Source organism: Pristiophorus japonicus, chromosome 1, assembly GCF_044704955.1.
Source record: "Pristiophorus japonicus isolate sPriJap1 chromosome 1, sPriJap1.hap1, whole genome shotgun sequence".
Taxonomy (NCBI): domain Eukaryota; kingdom Metazoa; phylum Chordata; class Chondrichthyes; family Pristiophoridae; genus Pristiophorus; species Pristiophorus japonicus.
Genome location: NC_091977.1, coordinates 333,756,918 through 333,776,019, shown reverse-complemented (window position 1 = coordinate 333,776,019; position 19,102 = coordinate 333,756,918). Strand labels below are relative to the sequence as shown.

The window sequence follows — 19,102 nt, the reverse complement described above, 5'->3', positions numbered from 1 at the left end:
GTGTGCAGGTGACACTTGGGCCTCCAACAGTTGCGCCCTCTGGTGGCAAGTCTTACACAGTTACAATGCTTACATACATAACACTTCCTACAGTCAAACGCGCCGGCTCAGATACTGTGAGTACATGGTCAGACCAATGTCCGAGGAGGAGTGTTTGCTCGTGCTGTTGGGGAGGAGTTAAACTAATATGGCAGGGGGATGGGGACCAATGCAGGGAGACAGAGGGAAACAAAAAGGAGACATAGAAACATAGAAACATAGAAAATAGGTGCAGGAGTAGGCCATTTGGCCCTTCTAGCCTGCACCGCCATTCAATGAGTTCATGGCTGAACATGCAACTTCAGTACCCCCTTCCTGCTTTCTCACCATACCCCTTGATTCCCCTAGTAGTAAGGACTTCATCTAACTCCTTTTTGAATATATTTAGTGAATTGGCCTCAACAACTTTCTGTGGTAGAGAATTCCACAGGTTCACCACTCTCTGGGTGAAGAAATTCCTCCTCATCTCGGTCCTAAACGGCTTCCCCCTTATCCTTAGACTGTGTCCCCTGGTTCTGGACTTCCCCAACATTGGGAACATTCTTCCTGCATCTAACCTGTCTAACCCCGTCAGAATTTTAAACGTTTCTATGAGGTCCCCTCTCATTCTTCTGAACTCCAGTGAATACAAGCCCAGTTGATCCAGTCTTTCTTGATAGGTCAGTCCCGCCATCCCGGGAATCAGTCTGGTGAACCTTCGCTGCACTCCCTCAATAGCAAGAATGTCCTTCCTCAGGTTAGGAGACCAAAACTGTACACAATACTCCAGGTGTGGCCTCACCAAGGCCCTGTACAATTGTAGCAACACCTTGCTGCCCCTGTACTCAAATCCCCTCGCTATGAAGGCCAACATGCCATTTGCTTTCTTAACCGCCTGCTGTACCTGCATGCCAACCTTCAATGACTGATGTACCATGACACCCAGGTCTCTTTGCACCTCCCCTTTTCCTAATCTGTCACCATTTAGATAATAGTCTGTCTCTCTGTTTTTACCACCAAAGTGGATAACCTCACATTTATCCACATTATACTTCATCTGCCATGCATTTGCCCACTCACCTAACCTATCCAAGTCGCTCTGCAGCCTCATAGCATCCTCCTCGCAGCTCACACTGCCACCCAACTTAGTGTCATCCGCAAATTTGGAGATACTACATTTAATCCCCTCATCTAAATCATTAATGTACAGTGTAAACAGCTGGGGCCCCAGCACAGAACCTTGCGGTACCCCACTAGTCACTGCCTGCCATTCTGAAAAGTCCCCATTTACTCCTACTCTTTGCTTCCTGTCTGACAACCAGTTCTCAATCCATGTCAGCACACTACCCCCAATCCCATGTGCTTTAACTTTGCACATTAATCTCTTGTGTGGGACCTTGTCGAAAGCCTTCTGAAAGTCCAAATATACCACATCAACTGGTTCTCCCTTGTCCACTCTACTGGAAACATCCTCAAAAAATTCCAGAAGATTTGTCAAGCATGATTTCCCTTTCACAAATCCATGCTGACTTGGACCTATCATATTACCTCCTTCCAAATGCACTGCTACGACATCCTTAATAATTGATTCCATCATTTTACCCACTACCGATGTCAGGCTGACCGATCTATAATTCCCTGTTTTCTCTCTCCCTCCTTTTTTAAAAAGTGGGGTTACATTGGCTACCCTCCACTCCATAGGAACTGATCCAGAGTCAATGGAATGTTGGAAAATGACTGTCAATGCATCCACTATTTCCAAGGCCACCTCCTTAAGTACTCTGGGATGCAGTCCATCAGGCCCTGGGGATTTATCGGCCTTCAATCCCATCAATTTCCCCAACACAATTTCCCAACTAATAAGGATTTCCCTCAGTTCCTCCTCCTTACTAGACCCTCCGACCCTTTTTATATCCGGAAGGTTGTTTGTGTCCTCCTCAGTGAATACCGAACCAAAGTACTTGTTCAATTGGTCCGCCATTTCTTTGTTCCCCGTTATGACTTCCCCTGATTCTGACTGCAGGGGACCTACGTTTGTCTTTACTAACTTTTTTCTCTTTACATATCTATAGAAACTTTTGCAATCCGTCTTAATGTTCCCTGCAAGCTTCTTCTCGTACTCCATTTTCCCTGCCCTAATCAAACCCTTTGTCCTCCTCTGCTGAGTTCTAAATTTCTCCCAGTCCCCGGGTTCGCTGCTATTTCTGGCCAATTTGTATGCCACTTCCTTGGCTTTAATGCTATCCCTGATTTCCCTTGATAGCCACGGTTGAGCCACCTTCCCTTTTTTATTTTTACGCCAGACAGGAATGTACAATTGTTGTAGTTCATCCATGCGGTCCCTAAATGTCTGCCATTGCCCATCCACAGTCAACCCCTTCAGTATCATTCGCCAATCTATCCTAGCCAATTCACGCCTCATACCTTCAAAGTTACCCTTCTTTAAGTTCTGGACCATGGTCTCTGAATTAACTGTTTCATTCTCCATCCTAATGCAGAATTCCACCATATTATGGTCACTCTTCCCCAAGGGGCCTCGCACAACGAGATTGCTAATTAATCCTCTCTCATTAAACAACACCCAGTCTAAGATGGCCTCCCCCCTAGTTGGTTCCTCGACATATTGGTCTAAAAAACCATCCCTTATGCACTCCAGGAAATCCTCCTCCACGTATTGCTTCCAGTTTGGTTAACCCAATCTATGTGCATATTAAAGTCACCCATTATAACTGCTGCACCTTTATTGCACGCACCCCTAATTTCATGTTTGATGCCCTCCCCAACATCACTACTACTGTTTGGAGGTCTGTACACAACTCCCACTAACGTTTTTTGCCCTTTGGTATTCTGCAGCTCTACCCATATAGATTCCACATCATCCAAGCTAATGTCCTTCCGAACTATTGCCTTAATTTGCTCCTTAACCAGCAATGCTACCCCACCTCCTTTTCCTTTTATTCTATCTTTCCTGAATGTTGAATACCCCTGGATGTTGAGTTCCCAGCCCTGATCATCCTGGAGCCACGTCTCCGAGACAAAAGCAAAAGACAGAAAGGAGATGAGTAAAAGTGGAGGGCAGAGAAACCCAAGGCAAAAAACAAAAAGGGCCACTGAATATAAAGAGGCTGCAGGAGAGGTCAAAACTAAAAACTAAAAATCATGGTTTAAAAACTAGTATTAAAACACTCTACCTAAACGCACGCAGCATTCGAAATAAAGTAAATGAGTTGACGGCACAAATCATTACAAATGGGTATGATTTGGTGGCCATTACAGAAACGTGGTTGCAGGGTGGCCAAGACTGGGAATTAAACATACAGGGGTATCTGACGATTCGGAAAGATAGACAAGAAGGGAAAGGAGGTGGGGTAGCTCTGTTAATAAAGGATGATATCAGGACAGTTGTGAGAGACTATATTGGCTCTAATGAACAAAATGTTGAATCATTGTGGGTGGAGATTAGAGATAGTAAGGGGAAAAAGTCACTGATGGGTGTAGTTTATAGGCCCCCAAATGATAACTTCACGGTGGGGCGGGCAATAATCAAGGGAATAATGGAGGCATGTGAAAAAGGAAGGGCAGTAATCATGGGGGATTTTAACCTACATATCGATTGGTCAAATCAAATCGCACGGGGTAACCTGGAGGAGGAATTCATAGAATGCATACGGGATTGTTTCTTAGAACAGTATGTTACAGAACCTACAAGGGAGCAAGCCATCTTAGATCTGGTCCTGTGTAATGAGACAGGAATAATAAACGATCTCCTAGTAAAAGATCCTCTCGGAATGAGTGATCACAGTATGGTTGAATTTGTAATACAGATTGAGGGTGAGGAAGTAGTGTCTCAAATGAGCGTACTATGCTTAAACAAAGGGGACTAGAGTGGGATGAGGGCAGAGTTGGCTAAAGTAGACTGGAAACACAGACTAAACGGTGGCTCAATTGAGGAACAGTGGAGGACTTTTAAGGAGCTCTTTCATAGTGCTCAACAAAAATATATTCCAGTGAAAAAGAAGGGCGGTAAGAGAAGGGATAACCAGCCGTGGATAACCAAGGAAATAAAGGAGAGTATCAAGTTAAAAACCAATGCATATAAGGTGGCCAAGGTTAGTGGGAAACTAGAAGATTGGGAAAATTTTAAACGACAGCAAAAAATGACTAAGAAAGCAATAAAGAAAGGAAAGATAGATTATGAAGGTAAACTTGCGCAAAACATAAAAACGGATAGTAAAAGCTTTTACAGATATATAAAATGGAAAAGAGTGACTAAAGTAAATGTTGGTCCCTTAGAAGATGAGAAGGGGGATTTAATAATGGGAAATGTGGAAATGACTGAGACCTTAAACAATTATTTTGCTTCGGTCTCACAGTGGAAGACACAAAAACCATGCCAGAAATTGCTGGTCACAGGAATGTGGGAAGGGAGGACCTTGAGACAATCACTATCACTAGGGGGGTAGTGCTGGACAGGCTAATGGGACTCAAGGTAGACAAGTTCCCTGGTCCTGATGAAATGCATCCCAGGGTATTAAAAGAGATGGCGGAAGTTATAGCAGATGCATTCGTTATAATCTACCAAAATTCTCTGGACTCTGGGAGGTACCAGCGGATTGGAAAGCAGCTAATGTAACGCCTCTGTTTAAAAAAGGTGGCAAGCAAAAGGCAGGTAACTATAGGCCGGTTAGTTTAACATCTGTAGTGGGGAAAATGCTTGAAACTATCATTAAGGAAGAAATAGCGGGACATCTAGATAGGAATAGTGCAATCAAGCAGACGCAGCATGGATTCATGAAGGGGAAATCATGTTTAACTAATTTACTGGAATTCTTTGAGGATATAACGTGCATGGTGGATAGAGGTGTACCGATGGATGTGGTGTATTTAGATTTTCAAAAGGCATTCGATAAGGTGCCACACAAAAGGTTACTGCAGAAGATAAAGGTACGCGGAGTCAGAGGAAATGTATTAGCATGGATAGAGAATTGGCTGGCTAACAGAAAGCAGAGAGTCGGGATAAATGGGTCCTTTTCGGGTTGGAAATCGGTGGTTAGTGGTGTTCCACAGGGATCGGTGCTGGGACCACAACTGTTTACAATATACATAGATGACCTGGAAGAGGGGACAGAGTGTAGTGTAACAAAATTTGCAGATGACACAAAGATTAGTGGGAAAGCAGGTTGTGTAGAGGACACAGAAAGGCTGCAAAGAGATTTAGATAGGTTAAGCGAATGGTCTAAGGTTTGGCAGATGGAATACAATGTCGGAAAATGTGAGGTCATCCACCTTGGGAAAAAACACAGTAAAAGGGAATATTATTTGAATGGGGAGAAATTACAACCATGCTGCGGTGCAGAGGGACCTGGGGGTCCTTGTGCATGAATCCCAAAAAGTTAGTTTGCAGGTGCAGCAGGTAATCAGGAAGGCAAATGGAATGTTGGCCTTCATTGCGAGAGGGATGGAGTACAAAAGCAGAGTGGTCCTGCTGCAACTGTATAGGATATTGGTAAGGCCGCACCTGGAGTACTACATGCAGTTTTGGTCACCTTACTTAAGGAAGGATATATTAGTCTTGGAGGGGGTACAGAGACGATTCATTAGGCTGATTCCGGAGATGAGGGGGTTACCTTATGATGATAGATTGAGTAGACTGGGTCTTTACTCGTTGGAGTTCAGAAGGATGAGGGGTGATCTTATAGAAACATTTAAAATAATGAAAGGGATAGACAAGATAGAGGCAGAGAGGTTGTTTCCACTGGTCGGGGAGACTAGAACTAGGGGGCACAGCCTCAAAATACGGGGGAGCCAATTTAAAACCGAGTTGAGAAGGAATTTCTTCTCCCAGAGGGTTGTGAATCTGTGGAATTCTCTGCCCAAGGAAGCAGTTGAGGCTAGCTCATTGAATGTATTCAAGTCATAGATAGATAGATTTTTAACCAATAAGGGAATTAAGGGTTACGGGGAGCGGGCGGGTAAGTGGAGCTGAGTCCACGGCCAGATCAGCCATGATCTTGTTGAATGGCGGAGCAGGCTCGAGGGGCTAGATGGCCTACTCCTGTTCCTAATTCTTATGTTCTTATGTTCTAGTTAGAGATATCAGAGGGGTCTGCACTGGGTGTTGCACTGGAGCCTAGCAGGCTGCAGCATGGTGAGGGGCAAAGGGAACCTTGGGTGCTATCTCTCTGGGAGGGCAAATGCGCATGCGAGTTCTGCTCAAGAGGACTCAGACGAGCCCATTGATATTGCGGCTTATGAAAGAAGGGTGGAGGCCATGTATTCCCAGATGGCAGTGGCAAGAGTGCCGGAGAGCCTGTCACAACTGATCAGGAGACCCCGCATTGAGGACAGCTCTGCGCACACCATGGAGCCCATCGTTGCCAGTGTTCAGACGATGGTAGTCTCCCAGAGTGACCGTGCAGATCTAGCTGTACAGGCGCAAGGGAACGAGTGCATCATTGCTGTTTTGGATAGGATGGCTGTGATCCTGGAAGCTCAGAATTCTCTTATGCACTCTGGGCAACAGGCCATGGAACGTCTTACTGCTGTAGTCTCTGCTGGCATCGAGACTGTGTCTGCTCTCATGCAATCTCAGCTGGATGACACGCGAGACCTGACTGTTGCCATCACAGCTGGATCCTCCACGGTCCACGGGGGACCTTCCAGTGTCACGCCACACCACCGACCTGTGCTCCCTCAGATTGGTAGCGATGGTGATGTGCTGCCCCCGGGAACTGGCGCAAGCTCCTCGGACCAGGATGATGATGATGTGCTCTCTCAGGATCACAGCATTCCTGATCCCAGACCTGTCACTCCGCCATTGCCGAGAAGCATAGATTCGCCCGAGCCAAGGCTGACTGAATACACCGAGGAGGGTGCTGGCCAGTATACAGCCTGCCCTTCCAGGGCTAGAGCTGGTCGAGGGCGTCCGAGAAGGACATCTCGAGCTTCTACACCTGAAAGACAGCAGCCTTCCCATACCCAAGAGGCAGCCACAGAAGAGACACTGCGGCGTAGTTCCAGAATAGGCTTGCATAACATGGGTTATAAGGAGATGCACAAGGGTGAGAAATAATTATGTGTATTTCTTGCACCTTTCTTTATTTTGTAATAAATCTTTATTTTGTGTTCCCATATTTGTGCAGGTGTACCATTTCACTGTGGGGCAATGATGTGTGAATGGGCTCATTGGGATGGCCATGGAAATGCAAAGATGAAGGGTGAAGTGGCCATTAACTCATCGGAAATGAGCAGCAATGAGACGGGTTTGGATGGCGACGGCGATCCGCATCTTGGTTCCCCTCCTCCTCCTCCTGCACCTCCTCCTTGGGTCTTACTGCTGGCTTGTCCTCCAATGGCTGGCCCCTCATGATTGCCAGGCTGTGAAGCATGCAGCAGACGATCACGAATAGGGAGATCCGCTCAGGCGAGTACTGCAACACTCCATCAGAGCAGTCCAGGCAACGGAACCTCTGTTTAAGAATCCCAATGCACTGCTCAATTAGGCATCTGGTTGGCTGAATGAGAGTCATTGTGGGCATGCTGCACAGCAGTCCTGGGGTTGCGAAGGGGAGTCAGCAGCCAAGTGCACGGTGGGTAGCCCTTGTCACCAAGCACCCTCCCGCAATTTTGGTTTGGACCGGAAAACACGCTGGGCACAGCAGTCTGGTGTAGGATGAAGGCATCGTGGCTACTGCCAGGATACCGGGCATCAACTGCCATGATCTTGTGGTGGTGGTCGCACACCAGCTGGATGTTAAGGGAGTGGAATCCTTTTCAGTTGATGAACATCTCCGCATTGATTTGTGGTGCCCTCAATGCAACGTGGGTGCAGTCTATGGTGCCCTGACCCCTGGGGAAGCCCGCAATGCGCACAAATCAGGTCTGCCGCTCCATCTGCTTCTCCCTGCTCATCGGGAAAGAAATGTATTCGCCCCTTCTCTTATTGAGAACATCTGTCACTTGACAGATGGAGTGATGGGCGGAGAACTGAGAAATGTTCGAAATGTCTGCAGTCGCAGATTGGAAAAAGCCAGTGGCATAGAAATTTACATAATCGTCACTTTGGTTGCGATGCTCAGAGCTGTCCTCAGCCTTGTGTGAGGCTGCAGATCTGGCCGCAGGACATTGCACAGCTCTCTGATGATGTCCTTGCTGAATCTAAGTCTGCGGAGGCTCTGGTCATCCGTAAGGTCGATGAAGGAAAACTGCTGCCTGTAGACCCTTGCACGATAGGACCTTCTTCCCCCAACTCTATGGTTAGCTCTTCCTATGGCAGCTAGCTCATGGCCTTCTCCCTCATGCTCTTCATGCTCCTCGGCCTCTGAAGCCAGCTGCTGGCAAGCATCTGCCTCCTGTGCATCCTGCCTTCTTTCTATCTCGCCCGCTATCTGGTGCGGGGTGGTCAGCATACCTGACCTCCTCATGGCAGGTCCTTCCTGAGCCAGCTCTCTGCATTGAGGTCTGTCGTCATTTCCAGGCCCTTCTCTATTTTGGGCATCAATGGCTGCTGCGTCCCTTGCCCGCTGCCAGTGGAGCCGTTACTGACGGCGCTGGCTTCTCCTGCATGCCTCCCTGCCGTGCACAATGTGCAGGAGGCATTCCGCTGCATGCATTGCGCCCATTGCCTCTGCAAGCTCAACATCCACAATGAGGCCTCTGTGTAGTACAGAATGAGGCCCCCAGCCAACTAGCATTCAACGCCACTATGAAAAGGGCGAGTGAAAAAGTTTTGAGAACTCTAAAAAAATTATCGGCCAAACAAATGAAGATGCACGCAACACGCCTTTAAAGTCCACTGGCGGTCTTGAGCCGGCACAGTGCACCGACACAAAAAATTGTTGCGGGCACCGACAGGTGGCCAGTTGACTTTGAAAAGTGAATTTAGAATCCGGGGCGGAGAGGCTGCGCTCTGATGACATCTTTAATGACGCATCTGCAGGAGTGGGATGGATCTCCACACCACTGCAAAAAACCCCCGACGAGAATTTTGCAAGTGGCAGCTATTCAACTACAAACCGTCAGCCATATGACACTGCCACATGGCCGGCACTTTCTGGTGGTAACAGGCTTTATCGGGAGGCTGAATTTCGGCCCCATAGTCTGCTAAAAGCCATTCCTCCAGAGTTCTTATGAAAATGTAGGAACCATGGATTGCTATGTTATTGCTACTTCCTGAAAAATGACCATTGATGTGTACAATAATGTTTCTGTGATCAGATAGCACTGAACAGTAGCTGAGTACAAACCACTGATGTTCCTAATGACTACATAGGTGTCATCCACATTGTCTTCCAATTGAAGTACTTCTTCCTGTCCTGTGCTGTGTCCTGTCCACTTGATGCCTTCTTTCAAAGGAAAAGTGATAACGTGTTGCTCCTTGTAAACATAGCATTTGTCACTTGCTTGATGCATGCGTACCTCAGCTCCCAGGAGCACCTCTACTCCCATCCTCATCCCCAGTAACATCCACTTCTCATTTTTAGATCTGGGAATGCCACAACTCACAGCCGCTGCACCAGAAATGTCTTTGTTTGCATTAGGCTTCAAATTTTGCTCCTCCCAGTTGTTACATAATAGAAACCAAACCCACTCCATCCCTGCTTCAAATCAAGTCAAGCACCTGCTCCAGTTCTAACTCCTTCCAAGTGCTATGCTCTCTGGTCCTATGTTATATTATCCATTCTTCTCATACTCCATTACTCTATGGCACATATCCCAGATTACCCATGAGTAATGCTATGATATATATATTATATATAAATTATTTCTGTTGTTTAACCTCATGATGCTCTTAGAATAAACAAGATTTATGTGGTCAAAAGATGGCTGGGATGGTGGTGATGATGGAATGAGGGAATTCTTTTTTTGAGCAAAGGAGATAATCACATGGATTCTACCTTTAAAAAGTTTCATGACTTTTCCATTATCATTCCTGAAGTATTCATTCTTGAAGAATGATAATTGATGTCAAAAGCTATCGGTATCTTTGTGCCCGTTTTATTATATAAGAATTTTACAACATAGGAGGACACTATTCAGCCACATTGTCTGTGCCAGTTCTCTGAAAGAGCTGCTACCATTCCATGACCTAACAATCCTCTGAATAAAAAGATTCTCCTAATCCATTCATTCATTTTAGCAATATTCTTAAAGTTACACCCTTTAGTTAACCTACTCACTGACTAGTGAAAATAGTTTTCCTCTATTTACCTTATTAAAACTCTTTATCATTTTCAATATCTATATCAAATCTCCCCTTAATCGTTTCTTCTTTAATGACAGGGACCCCAGTTTCTCCAGTCTGTCCCCATAACTAAAGTCTCATTCCTGCCATCATCTTAATGAATCTAAAGGAATAATTCATATGTTGTTTTTTTTTATTCCTGAAGGTCAAAAGAATGGAGTTATTTTTAACTTGCCTGTGTTACAGTGGTCCAATATTGGTGTTAGCTTTGTCTAGAGACAATGCAATAAAACATTGGAGAAACTTATTGGGACCTCACGACATCGAGCAAGCAAAGCAGGATTATCCATTAAGGTAGACCATTTGGTCAGATGATTACATATTTTGTGATTACTACAGTGATTCATATTTCCGAGACCTCTCTAACAGACAGAAAGATCAAATAAGTATATTTATGAGCTTGTATGGCTGCATACTATGTCTGGTGTGTGCCACAATTGATCACATCTATGTCTTACTGATCAGCTACATATTGGTAGAAATCAAAAAAGATCAGGGAGAATAATAAAGTTGACCCTGATTTGCTATTCAATAGGCATTTCAGTCTCCCCTTATGATTTACATGTCTAAACACCAAAATGTGTTTAACCTATTTCATAAATGGACATCATTTCTTATGCAAAACCAATTCTTTACAGAACAATTTCAACTCTCTTGGATTAACGGAGCAGCTAAAATGGAGCAGTTCCATTTCCCGCTGTTCTACGATTTTAATGTTGCTGATTTTTGGCAGTGGAATAGGCTTCTACCAGACTCTGGTGGGAGTCTCATGAGTAAATCCAAATTGCAATGCTGTGACATACATTGGACCCCGATGGAACTTTAACCCACTCCAGAGCAGAGCCCCTGGCATGAACCCCCTGCCAGGTGAACCTGTAGAGTTTTAAAACTTTCCTTAGTGGGGTCCAGGGGATCAGCAGTGCCCCCTGGGCCCTGCAAGGAAGGCTCAAGCCTCTGCTGTCTTCAGATCCCACTGCTCCAGCGTGAAACGCTCGCAACATCCTGGATGCACTCAAATTTCTGTTCCCCAAGCGAATCCAGACCCTGAACCTTTCAGGCTGAATCCTGACCCTCGCCCACCATGCAGGGCACGAACCCCCACTCACTATGCAGGGCTCAGACCCCCACCCACCACGCAAGGACCGTACCTCCGCTCACCATGCTGGGCTCATTCTATGACCATCGGGCATTTTCCCTCCTGATCCACTTTGACCTGTCCTTTGTTGTTGACATCCATGGTTGTATGGTCAATCATCCTCCTCCAATTCCTCTTAGCAATAGGACTGCCATTGTTTGTTCCACTCTTATTTATCCAATCATAGCCGGAGCATATCCAACAAATACTTCCCTTCTCACTCTCACACCCATAGCTCTGGAGTCCCCCAAGGATCTATCCTTGGCCGCTTCCTCGTCCTCATTTGCATGCTCTGCAATCATCTCTCCTATCCCTTTCAGTGCCTCTGTGCTGTTAGACTGCTTGTCTGACATCCAGTCTTGCACAAGCTGCAATTTTCATAGGCTAATAAGATTCTCAGGAAATTTCGGCATTATTCATCAATGGGAAGATCGGCATAAATTTCTGCATAACTTGCTGGTTACACCGTTTCAGTAAATTCTGGGTCAAGTTATTTACATCTGAACTCCTTGTTCTTTTTTTTTGTTCCATTTTTTAGCCTACGTGCAAGATTTGCAGTAGAAGATGTTCCATTTAACCAGCTACATGGGAGTCGTAACATTGAAATTGCAATGAAGGAGTTGCGATATTTCTTTCCTCTTGAACACACGTTGGTGGCAATTAAACCTGATGCTGTACGAAAATATAGAGGTAGGCAATAAGTAACATAGAGCACAGATAATAGCCCAGAAATCCAAGCCTACTCGGGTCTATACGGAGTGTGTACGGACACGGGAAAGCATCGCAAAAGCCGGTTTTCAGCGTACAATGCGCATGCGCTGAAAACCAGCTTTTCTGATCTGTAAAGCTGGAGCTTGACAGATCCTCCGCATCTCGGGAACGAGGACATTCGCATGGGCAAGATTGCGGTATTTACCCATATCTTGCCCAGCAGATGTCCTGAAAACTCTTGCGACTGATAAAAGCAGGCACATAGCCTACTTTTACAGGTGTAAGAGTTTTAAAACACACAAAAACATACTAAATTTAAAAACACATTTTATTGTTAAAAATCCTACCCATTATGGTAAGTTTATTTTAAACCATAATTTTAAAAAACTTTTTTAAAAATCGGGGAAAAAACATTTTCCAAGACATTTATTAACTTTAATTTCAATTAATTTTAATTAAGTGAGGTGTTTTTTATTTTTTATTGTGTTTTTTTTTCCTCATTAATAGCAATGAAAACTTGGAGATACGGAGTTCTCATTGCTATTTTAATCAGAAAGCTGTGGAATACTGTACCTAATTAGTTGTGCAGTCACACGTGACTGCACCTTCTGCGTCCGAACCTGGAGGACGGGAGCGTGCTAAGCAGCGCGGGAAGAGAAACCCTCCTCACCACCATTGTAGGCTCCTCCGGGCCCACAGATACTTTCAGAAAAATTCTCCAGTCGGAGGCGTTCATTCGAAAGAAGCCTCCGACCGAAATTTCAGGACCATTATACAATATTTGTTTAAAATCACAAAAAGGAAACCAGGTAAGTACATGAGGGAGAAAGGAATAGAAGGATATGTTGATGTTTCTGTGATGTAAATACTATGGGCTAGACTATCCATTAGGTGGCTAAGGCCCAAATAAATTGGCCTTGTTCCAGCGATGTGGGACATATCGCCCGTGCTGATCACCGGCACAAGGCCCATTTTTTTGTTGCAATTTTCCACTCGGCCTTACCCCGGCGATGTCAAATGGGCGATCTGATTTTTCGGCGATCTCACGATCACCCAAAGAAAACAGAAATTAATGAAAAAAAAAAGCTTCCCTAGCAACGCTATATTGCGCATGTGTAGCTTGATTTTTTTTTTAGGTTGATTTTCTTTGTCGTGTTTTGAGAGGTCAGGGGTCATCACACATCCTCAGAATCTCTGTGAGGGTCGGGGAGAGAGAGAGAGGAGAAAGAAGAAAAGAGAAAGGAGAAAGGAGTTTCTGGATTGTTTGAATTTATCTGATAATATTACACATATTTCAAATTATTTTCGCATTTTAACAAATTTTAAATACTGTTAAGTGCAGTGATATTACTACTTAGAATTTAATTTAAAAATTTATCATCAGCATTTTATTCTTTGAAAATGGAGGGATCAATGGAAAAGCGAAGGGCCAAGCCCTTCAGCGAGGAGGCCAATGAGTCCCTCATGAATATAGTCAGCAAGAGGTGGGAGGATCTGACACGGGGTGGGCATGGGAAACCTCCACCCCATGCATATCGGAGGATTTGGACAGAGATTGCCGACGTGGTCACGTCGGCATCAAATGAAGCGTGGACACCGGACAAGTGCTGCAAAAGATGGAACAGCCTACTGGCGGCTGCCAGAGTAAGTTGAAATTTATATTTGAAATCATCCATACATATTATTTAATAATGTATGGAAATTGTAACTAGAATCTGCAATGTTATTTCGTAATTTTTAAACATAACTAAATTATGAATAAATTTATGCACCCCAGCATAAAGTTAAATGTTATAGTATGAAATATTTTATTCCTATGCAATGTAATGCAAATTTGTAATTGAACATTTAAATCTGTCAGTCTTAAATGTTTATTGCCAAATCCATTTGCTTATGCCGTGCAATGTTATCTTATCATTTACAGAAGAAGATATCTATCAACCACCGCGAGCAACGCAGGACGGGTGGGGGCTCTGCCATGCTCCAGTCTTTAAGTGCTTACGAGGAGCTTGCGGTGGCCTTGGTGGGGCCAGAAAGCCGTTCGGTCACAACCCGTGGTGTGGTCGAACCCACCCTTGAGTCACGTGAGTAATGAGAACTGTGCATTGTGCAATGTGTGAATCAATAGTAAATACTACATATATCTTAGTTACGCATGTAATGTTATGCAATTATAATGTAATTTTATATATAATTGAGATGTACTATTGATCTTCGAATGAGGTCACGTTAGGCCTGGTGATCATTTGTGCATATGAATTAATGGAAAGCAGTGTAATGTTTTGAGTTCTTGAAAAATTGAGATGCATTGATTTGAATTGTTAAACATTGTTTATAAATTTAATTTGTCTTTCAAAGGTCACCACTGACCCTTCAGGAACATTGCAGGAGGAAGAGCCAGAGGAGGAGTCACTGCAGACTCCTGCTGCTGTGCATGAACAGGAGGAGGAGGAGGAGGAGAAGGAAGAAGAAGAGATTTTTTTTGTGGTGGGGGAGGAACGACCTGCGGCCATCTCTTTTGAGATGGATGAGGCATCGGGACCAAGCAGTGTGCAGGTGGTGACGCCAAGGCGCGTGACATTGCACACGCCGACCCCACGGAAGTCCAGTCAGTGTGCTATGCAATCGTCTACCACAGAGGACCAGACAGAGAGCTTACTATCCCTGTGCAGGGAGACGGTCGCGATCGGTCGCGACCTTATCCAGGGGTTCGCGGGTTTCTCATCAAATTGGAGCCAGTTCTCCAAACCTGGAGCGAGTTCTGCATGCGCTTCTCCAGCTGGTCTTCTGAGCAGTCACAGACTGCTCGGGAGATGTTGGAGGCGATTAGGGAGCAGACAGCCGCAACAAATGCCCTACGGCAAGCGTTGCTGGCTAGACACGGCGCTGTACCCCAAGGTGTCGTGTCCACTCGCAGCGAGACCCCAAGCATTCAAACGAGTACGGAGGACACAGTCCCTCCTGACTTGGAAGTGCAGCCTGAGGCTTCTGCTTTTGCTCCATCACCTCCACCACATCAGGAAGTCTTGCCGTCACAAACTGCACAACTCGTTCGTGTCGGTCTGCGTAGACAAAAACAGGAGGGTGGGGTTTGAACACGGGGTAGGACAGGTTCTGGAGGGAAACGTGGCCACAGGTAGGGAGGGGGGAGTGTTTTTCAATAGTTCCATAAATGTTATTGTTACTTAAATGTACAATTTCTTCATGTTATAACGTTTTGGGGATTTGGGGGAAGGGTGGGTTGATGCAGGGGGCGGGGGGTTGGAGGGAGGGTGTTGTTCATTAGTTAATAAAAAAAATACTATCTTTGTTATTAAAAAAAAATTATTCAACAACTTTTGTGCCTTCTCTCTTAGTTACATTAGTTTTCAAACATACAGTTTTTCATGCATATTTGTTTGTTTATTCTGTTATTATACCAGTACTTTTACTTTGCCAGTACTTTAAACTTTATTTAAACTAATTCAGATGATAGGCCAGTGCAGGAAAGACAACAAGGAAACCCCACGCAAATGAAACTTTTGATTAACCCTAACTGTAATTGAACATTTGAATATCCACAATTAATAGTTCATGCAAAGCGTTCATTAATGAGCTGCTGACACAAAAGCTTAGCGGCCGTTTAACTGCCACTGACTACTGGTCTTCGGGAGAGGTGTGGTGGTACCGGTGCTAGATCGCCAGGCTGATTAAGCTCCCCTATGTCCTCGTCCACGTCCTCTCCCGCCTGTTCCTCCTCTTCATCCTCACCGACTACCTCTTCTGTCTCATCTCCTTCTGGAGGTGGACCTGCAGCATGATCTGGCATTATTTGTTCTCTCTTTATAGGTAGGTTATGCAGCATGCAACACACCACAATAAACTCTGCTACCTGATCAGGATGGTACTGCAGGCTGTCTCCAGAATGATCCAGGCATCTGAAGCGCTGCTTTAGGACTCCAATTGTCTTTTCAACGATGTTGCGAGTCGCTATGTGACTTTCATTATACCGATTCTGTGCTTCACTGACAAGATTACGCAGAGGGGTCATCAGCCAACTGGCAAGGTCATATCCTTTATTCCTCAGCATCCAACCGTGACCTTCTGGCTGATTGACAAACAGGTCAGGGATAGCACTTTCATGTAAGATGTGCGCATCATGGATGCTGCCAGGAAATGTTGCATTCACTGTTAAAATTGTTTGATTGCAGTCGACAACAAGCTACACATTTAGTGAGTGGAACCACTTTCTGTTTCGAAACATCTCCCCATTCTTTAAGGGTGCTTTCAGGGCAATGTGCGTGTAGTCTATTGCTCCCTGCACCTTGGGAAAGTCTGCTATTCTCGAGAAACCCAAAGCCTTCTCGGTCTGTGACTTCCTGGTCATTGGGAAGCTTATGAAGTCCATCCTGCGAGCGTAAAGGGCTTCAGTCACCTATCGAATGCAGCAGTGTGTAGCGTGCTGAGAGATATGGCAGATGTCGCCAGCTGAAGCCTGAAAAGATCCCGATGCGTAGAAGGCTAGGGCAGCAGTAACCTTCACCTCAACGGACAGTGCGGTTCTGATGGTGCTGGAAGGCTGCAGATCACCCTTGATGAGTTGACATACCTCATCGATGACCTCCTTTTGGAATCACAGCCTCGTAAGACAAGCATTTTTAGACAAGTTCAGGTAAGATTGCTTTTCCAAGTACCTTCGTTGGCTGTACAGTGGTCTCCTCCGCCTTCGTCTCCGTCTTCACATTTCTCTGCCACCTCTTCGATTGATCCTTTCAGTAACCAGTGTGTGAGCAGTTGCAATTAAAGGCAGGGAAAGCATGGGCCCCATCACTATCGATAATTACTTTCACTTTTAATAATCTCTCTACTCTATACTCTCTAATCACTGTACTCTGCACTCTCTGTACTCTCTACGCTGTATACCAATCAGTTTGATAGGCCCCAACAATATCAGTAAATAACATCACTATGTAAAAGCTATTTACAAAATAATTTCAATATATAAAAGCTATTTACCAAAAATAACTTGATAATATCTATTTATATTCCCTGTCCCAATATTCTGAGTACAATTATCTTTAAATTAACTCTCTAAATAACTCACAACTAATCCTCCACCCTTCCTCTGAAGTTCAAAATGGTATCCGTAATACCCATTTCCTTCTCTTAGGCCCAGTAAAAGCAACTATTTCTCAGCACTCTTTTGGTCCTTGCATCAGCCCAGCGAAGTGCATGCTAGGTGCCGAAACTTGGGATGGGCCTTGTGTGGGCGATCATTTGGGCGATCATCTCAGCAATCAAAATGGAAACTTGTGCACCTGTTTTTCCGGCGATGTTTTGGGCCTAGTTTCCACTTTTTGCTCAAAATGGGCAACAGAGGTCCATTTTGGGCAATAGCTGGGCCGTAGATGTGAAGTGGAAAGTCCAGCCCTATGTAATTTTATGAAGTTTTGATGCAACCAGGAAATGCTAGATATTGATTTTGAAAATTTTTTAAAGTGTTTCAATGAGTACATATATATTTTTTCTTTGTTTAAACTTTTCAGAGTAAGAGATACAAAATAATGGCACGCAATTTGCGGCTGGTAATAATGGTGAATTAACAGCGTTCCCGGTTATTACCCCTTTGAAACTGGCCACAACTTCAGGATGTAATGCACATGCATCTAAACGCAGAAATCCTGAAGTTGGGGTCAGTCATTCACTGCTCAGACACTGGCTGCACTGTGGCCCGCCCCACCGCCTCCCCCCCCCGCAGTGAAATCAGTGAAACTGTCTAAAACTTGAGCTTTTCCACAGTAATATCAATGTTAAATATCCCATTAAAAGTTAGGCCTTGTTGGATTAGGTGTAACTGGGGATTTAACAGCATATTGACTGCTAATCAAACATTGTGGCCCTGAAAAACAAATTTAAATATTGTGGAGTGTCAAATATAATCAAACTTAAATTTTTAAGAACCTTAAGAATGGGTTTAAATTAAATTGGCAGAGGGGTGGGCACCAGCATATAGAAATAGAAAAGAGGAATAAGGTACATAAAGGAGTGAGAGTTGGACTGTACTAGAGAAGGAAGTAGTACCATATTAGATAGGAGCAGAACTACGAGGAATAGAAAGACAGGGGGTTTAGAATGTATGTATGTAAACGCACAAAGTGTGATGAATAACGTTGGTGAGCTACAAACACGATTAGCTCTGTAGGAATATGTTGTAGTGGCAATAACGGAAATGTGGCTTAAAAATGGTGCGGACTGGGCGCTTAATATTCACGGATACAAGGTGTTCAGTAAAGCTCGGGAAAGTAAAAAGGGAGGTGGAATGGCAGTACTGATTAGTGAAGACATTGTATTGTTAGAAAGAGAGGATGTCCTTGAGGGGGCAAGGATGCCTTTGGGGATATAGGCCTCCAAATAGTGAGAGATAGACGAGCAAATCTGCAGGGTTATAACAGAAATGTGCAAGAACTATAGGGGCTGAACTTGGTGGACTCACCGCCCGCTGCCACCGGGTTTTCTGGGCAATCTCCCCTTCGACCGAGTTTGGTGGAGGCCTCTCGTCAGCAGGGAGGGAAGACTGCTGGGGACCGCCCGCTGACGTCCGCTGGCGTGCAACGTGTGTAAGTGACCTCCTGACTGCCGAGCTGCCAGTTTTTATCCGGGCGGGAGTCTGCTGCATCAGGGGAAAGGACCGTCACATGGAGGCAGGTCTAACTTCAACAGTAAGTAAGAAGACCTGCAAAAAAAGGTTAGTAAACTTCTTTTCTTTACTTTTTTTTCCAGCAATTCAGGTGGATGGGGTCCCCTGAAGGTTTTCCAGTGGTTTTTTTTGTTATTTTTTGGAAATTTTAATTTGTATCTGTTCTCCCCTCCCTGGGCCTGACTCAATCCTCTGCAGTACTTTGCCAAGGATTGCATTTGCCATCGAGATTGGGAGCTCCCGCCTGCTGCCACCCAGATTCAGAGTATAAGTCGCTTTTTTGCCACCGGGCGGTCTTTCCAGGACTTTTTCAAGAAAG

The 19,102-nt window shown here is 44.9% G+C and overlaps 1 protein-coding gene across 3 annotated transcripts in view; it reads left to right on the top strand.

Moving 5' to 3' along the window:
• LOC139257295 (thioredoxin domain-containing protein 3 homolog) overlaps nt 1-19,102 on the top strand; it is a 242,399-nt gene that overhangs the window by 163,818 nt on the left and 59,479 nt on the right. For all 3 annotated transcript variants that reach the window (XM_070874468.1, XM_070874437.1, XM_070874506.1), the window contains 2 exons: nt 10,448-10,555; nt 11,935-12,086. In XM_070874468.1, the coding sequence (XP_070730569.1) occupies nt 10,448-10,555; nt 11,935-12,086 (260 nt within the window). The remainder of the gene's footprint in view (nt 1-10,447; nt 10,556-11,934; nt 12,087-19,102) is intronic.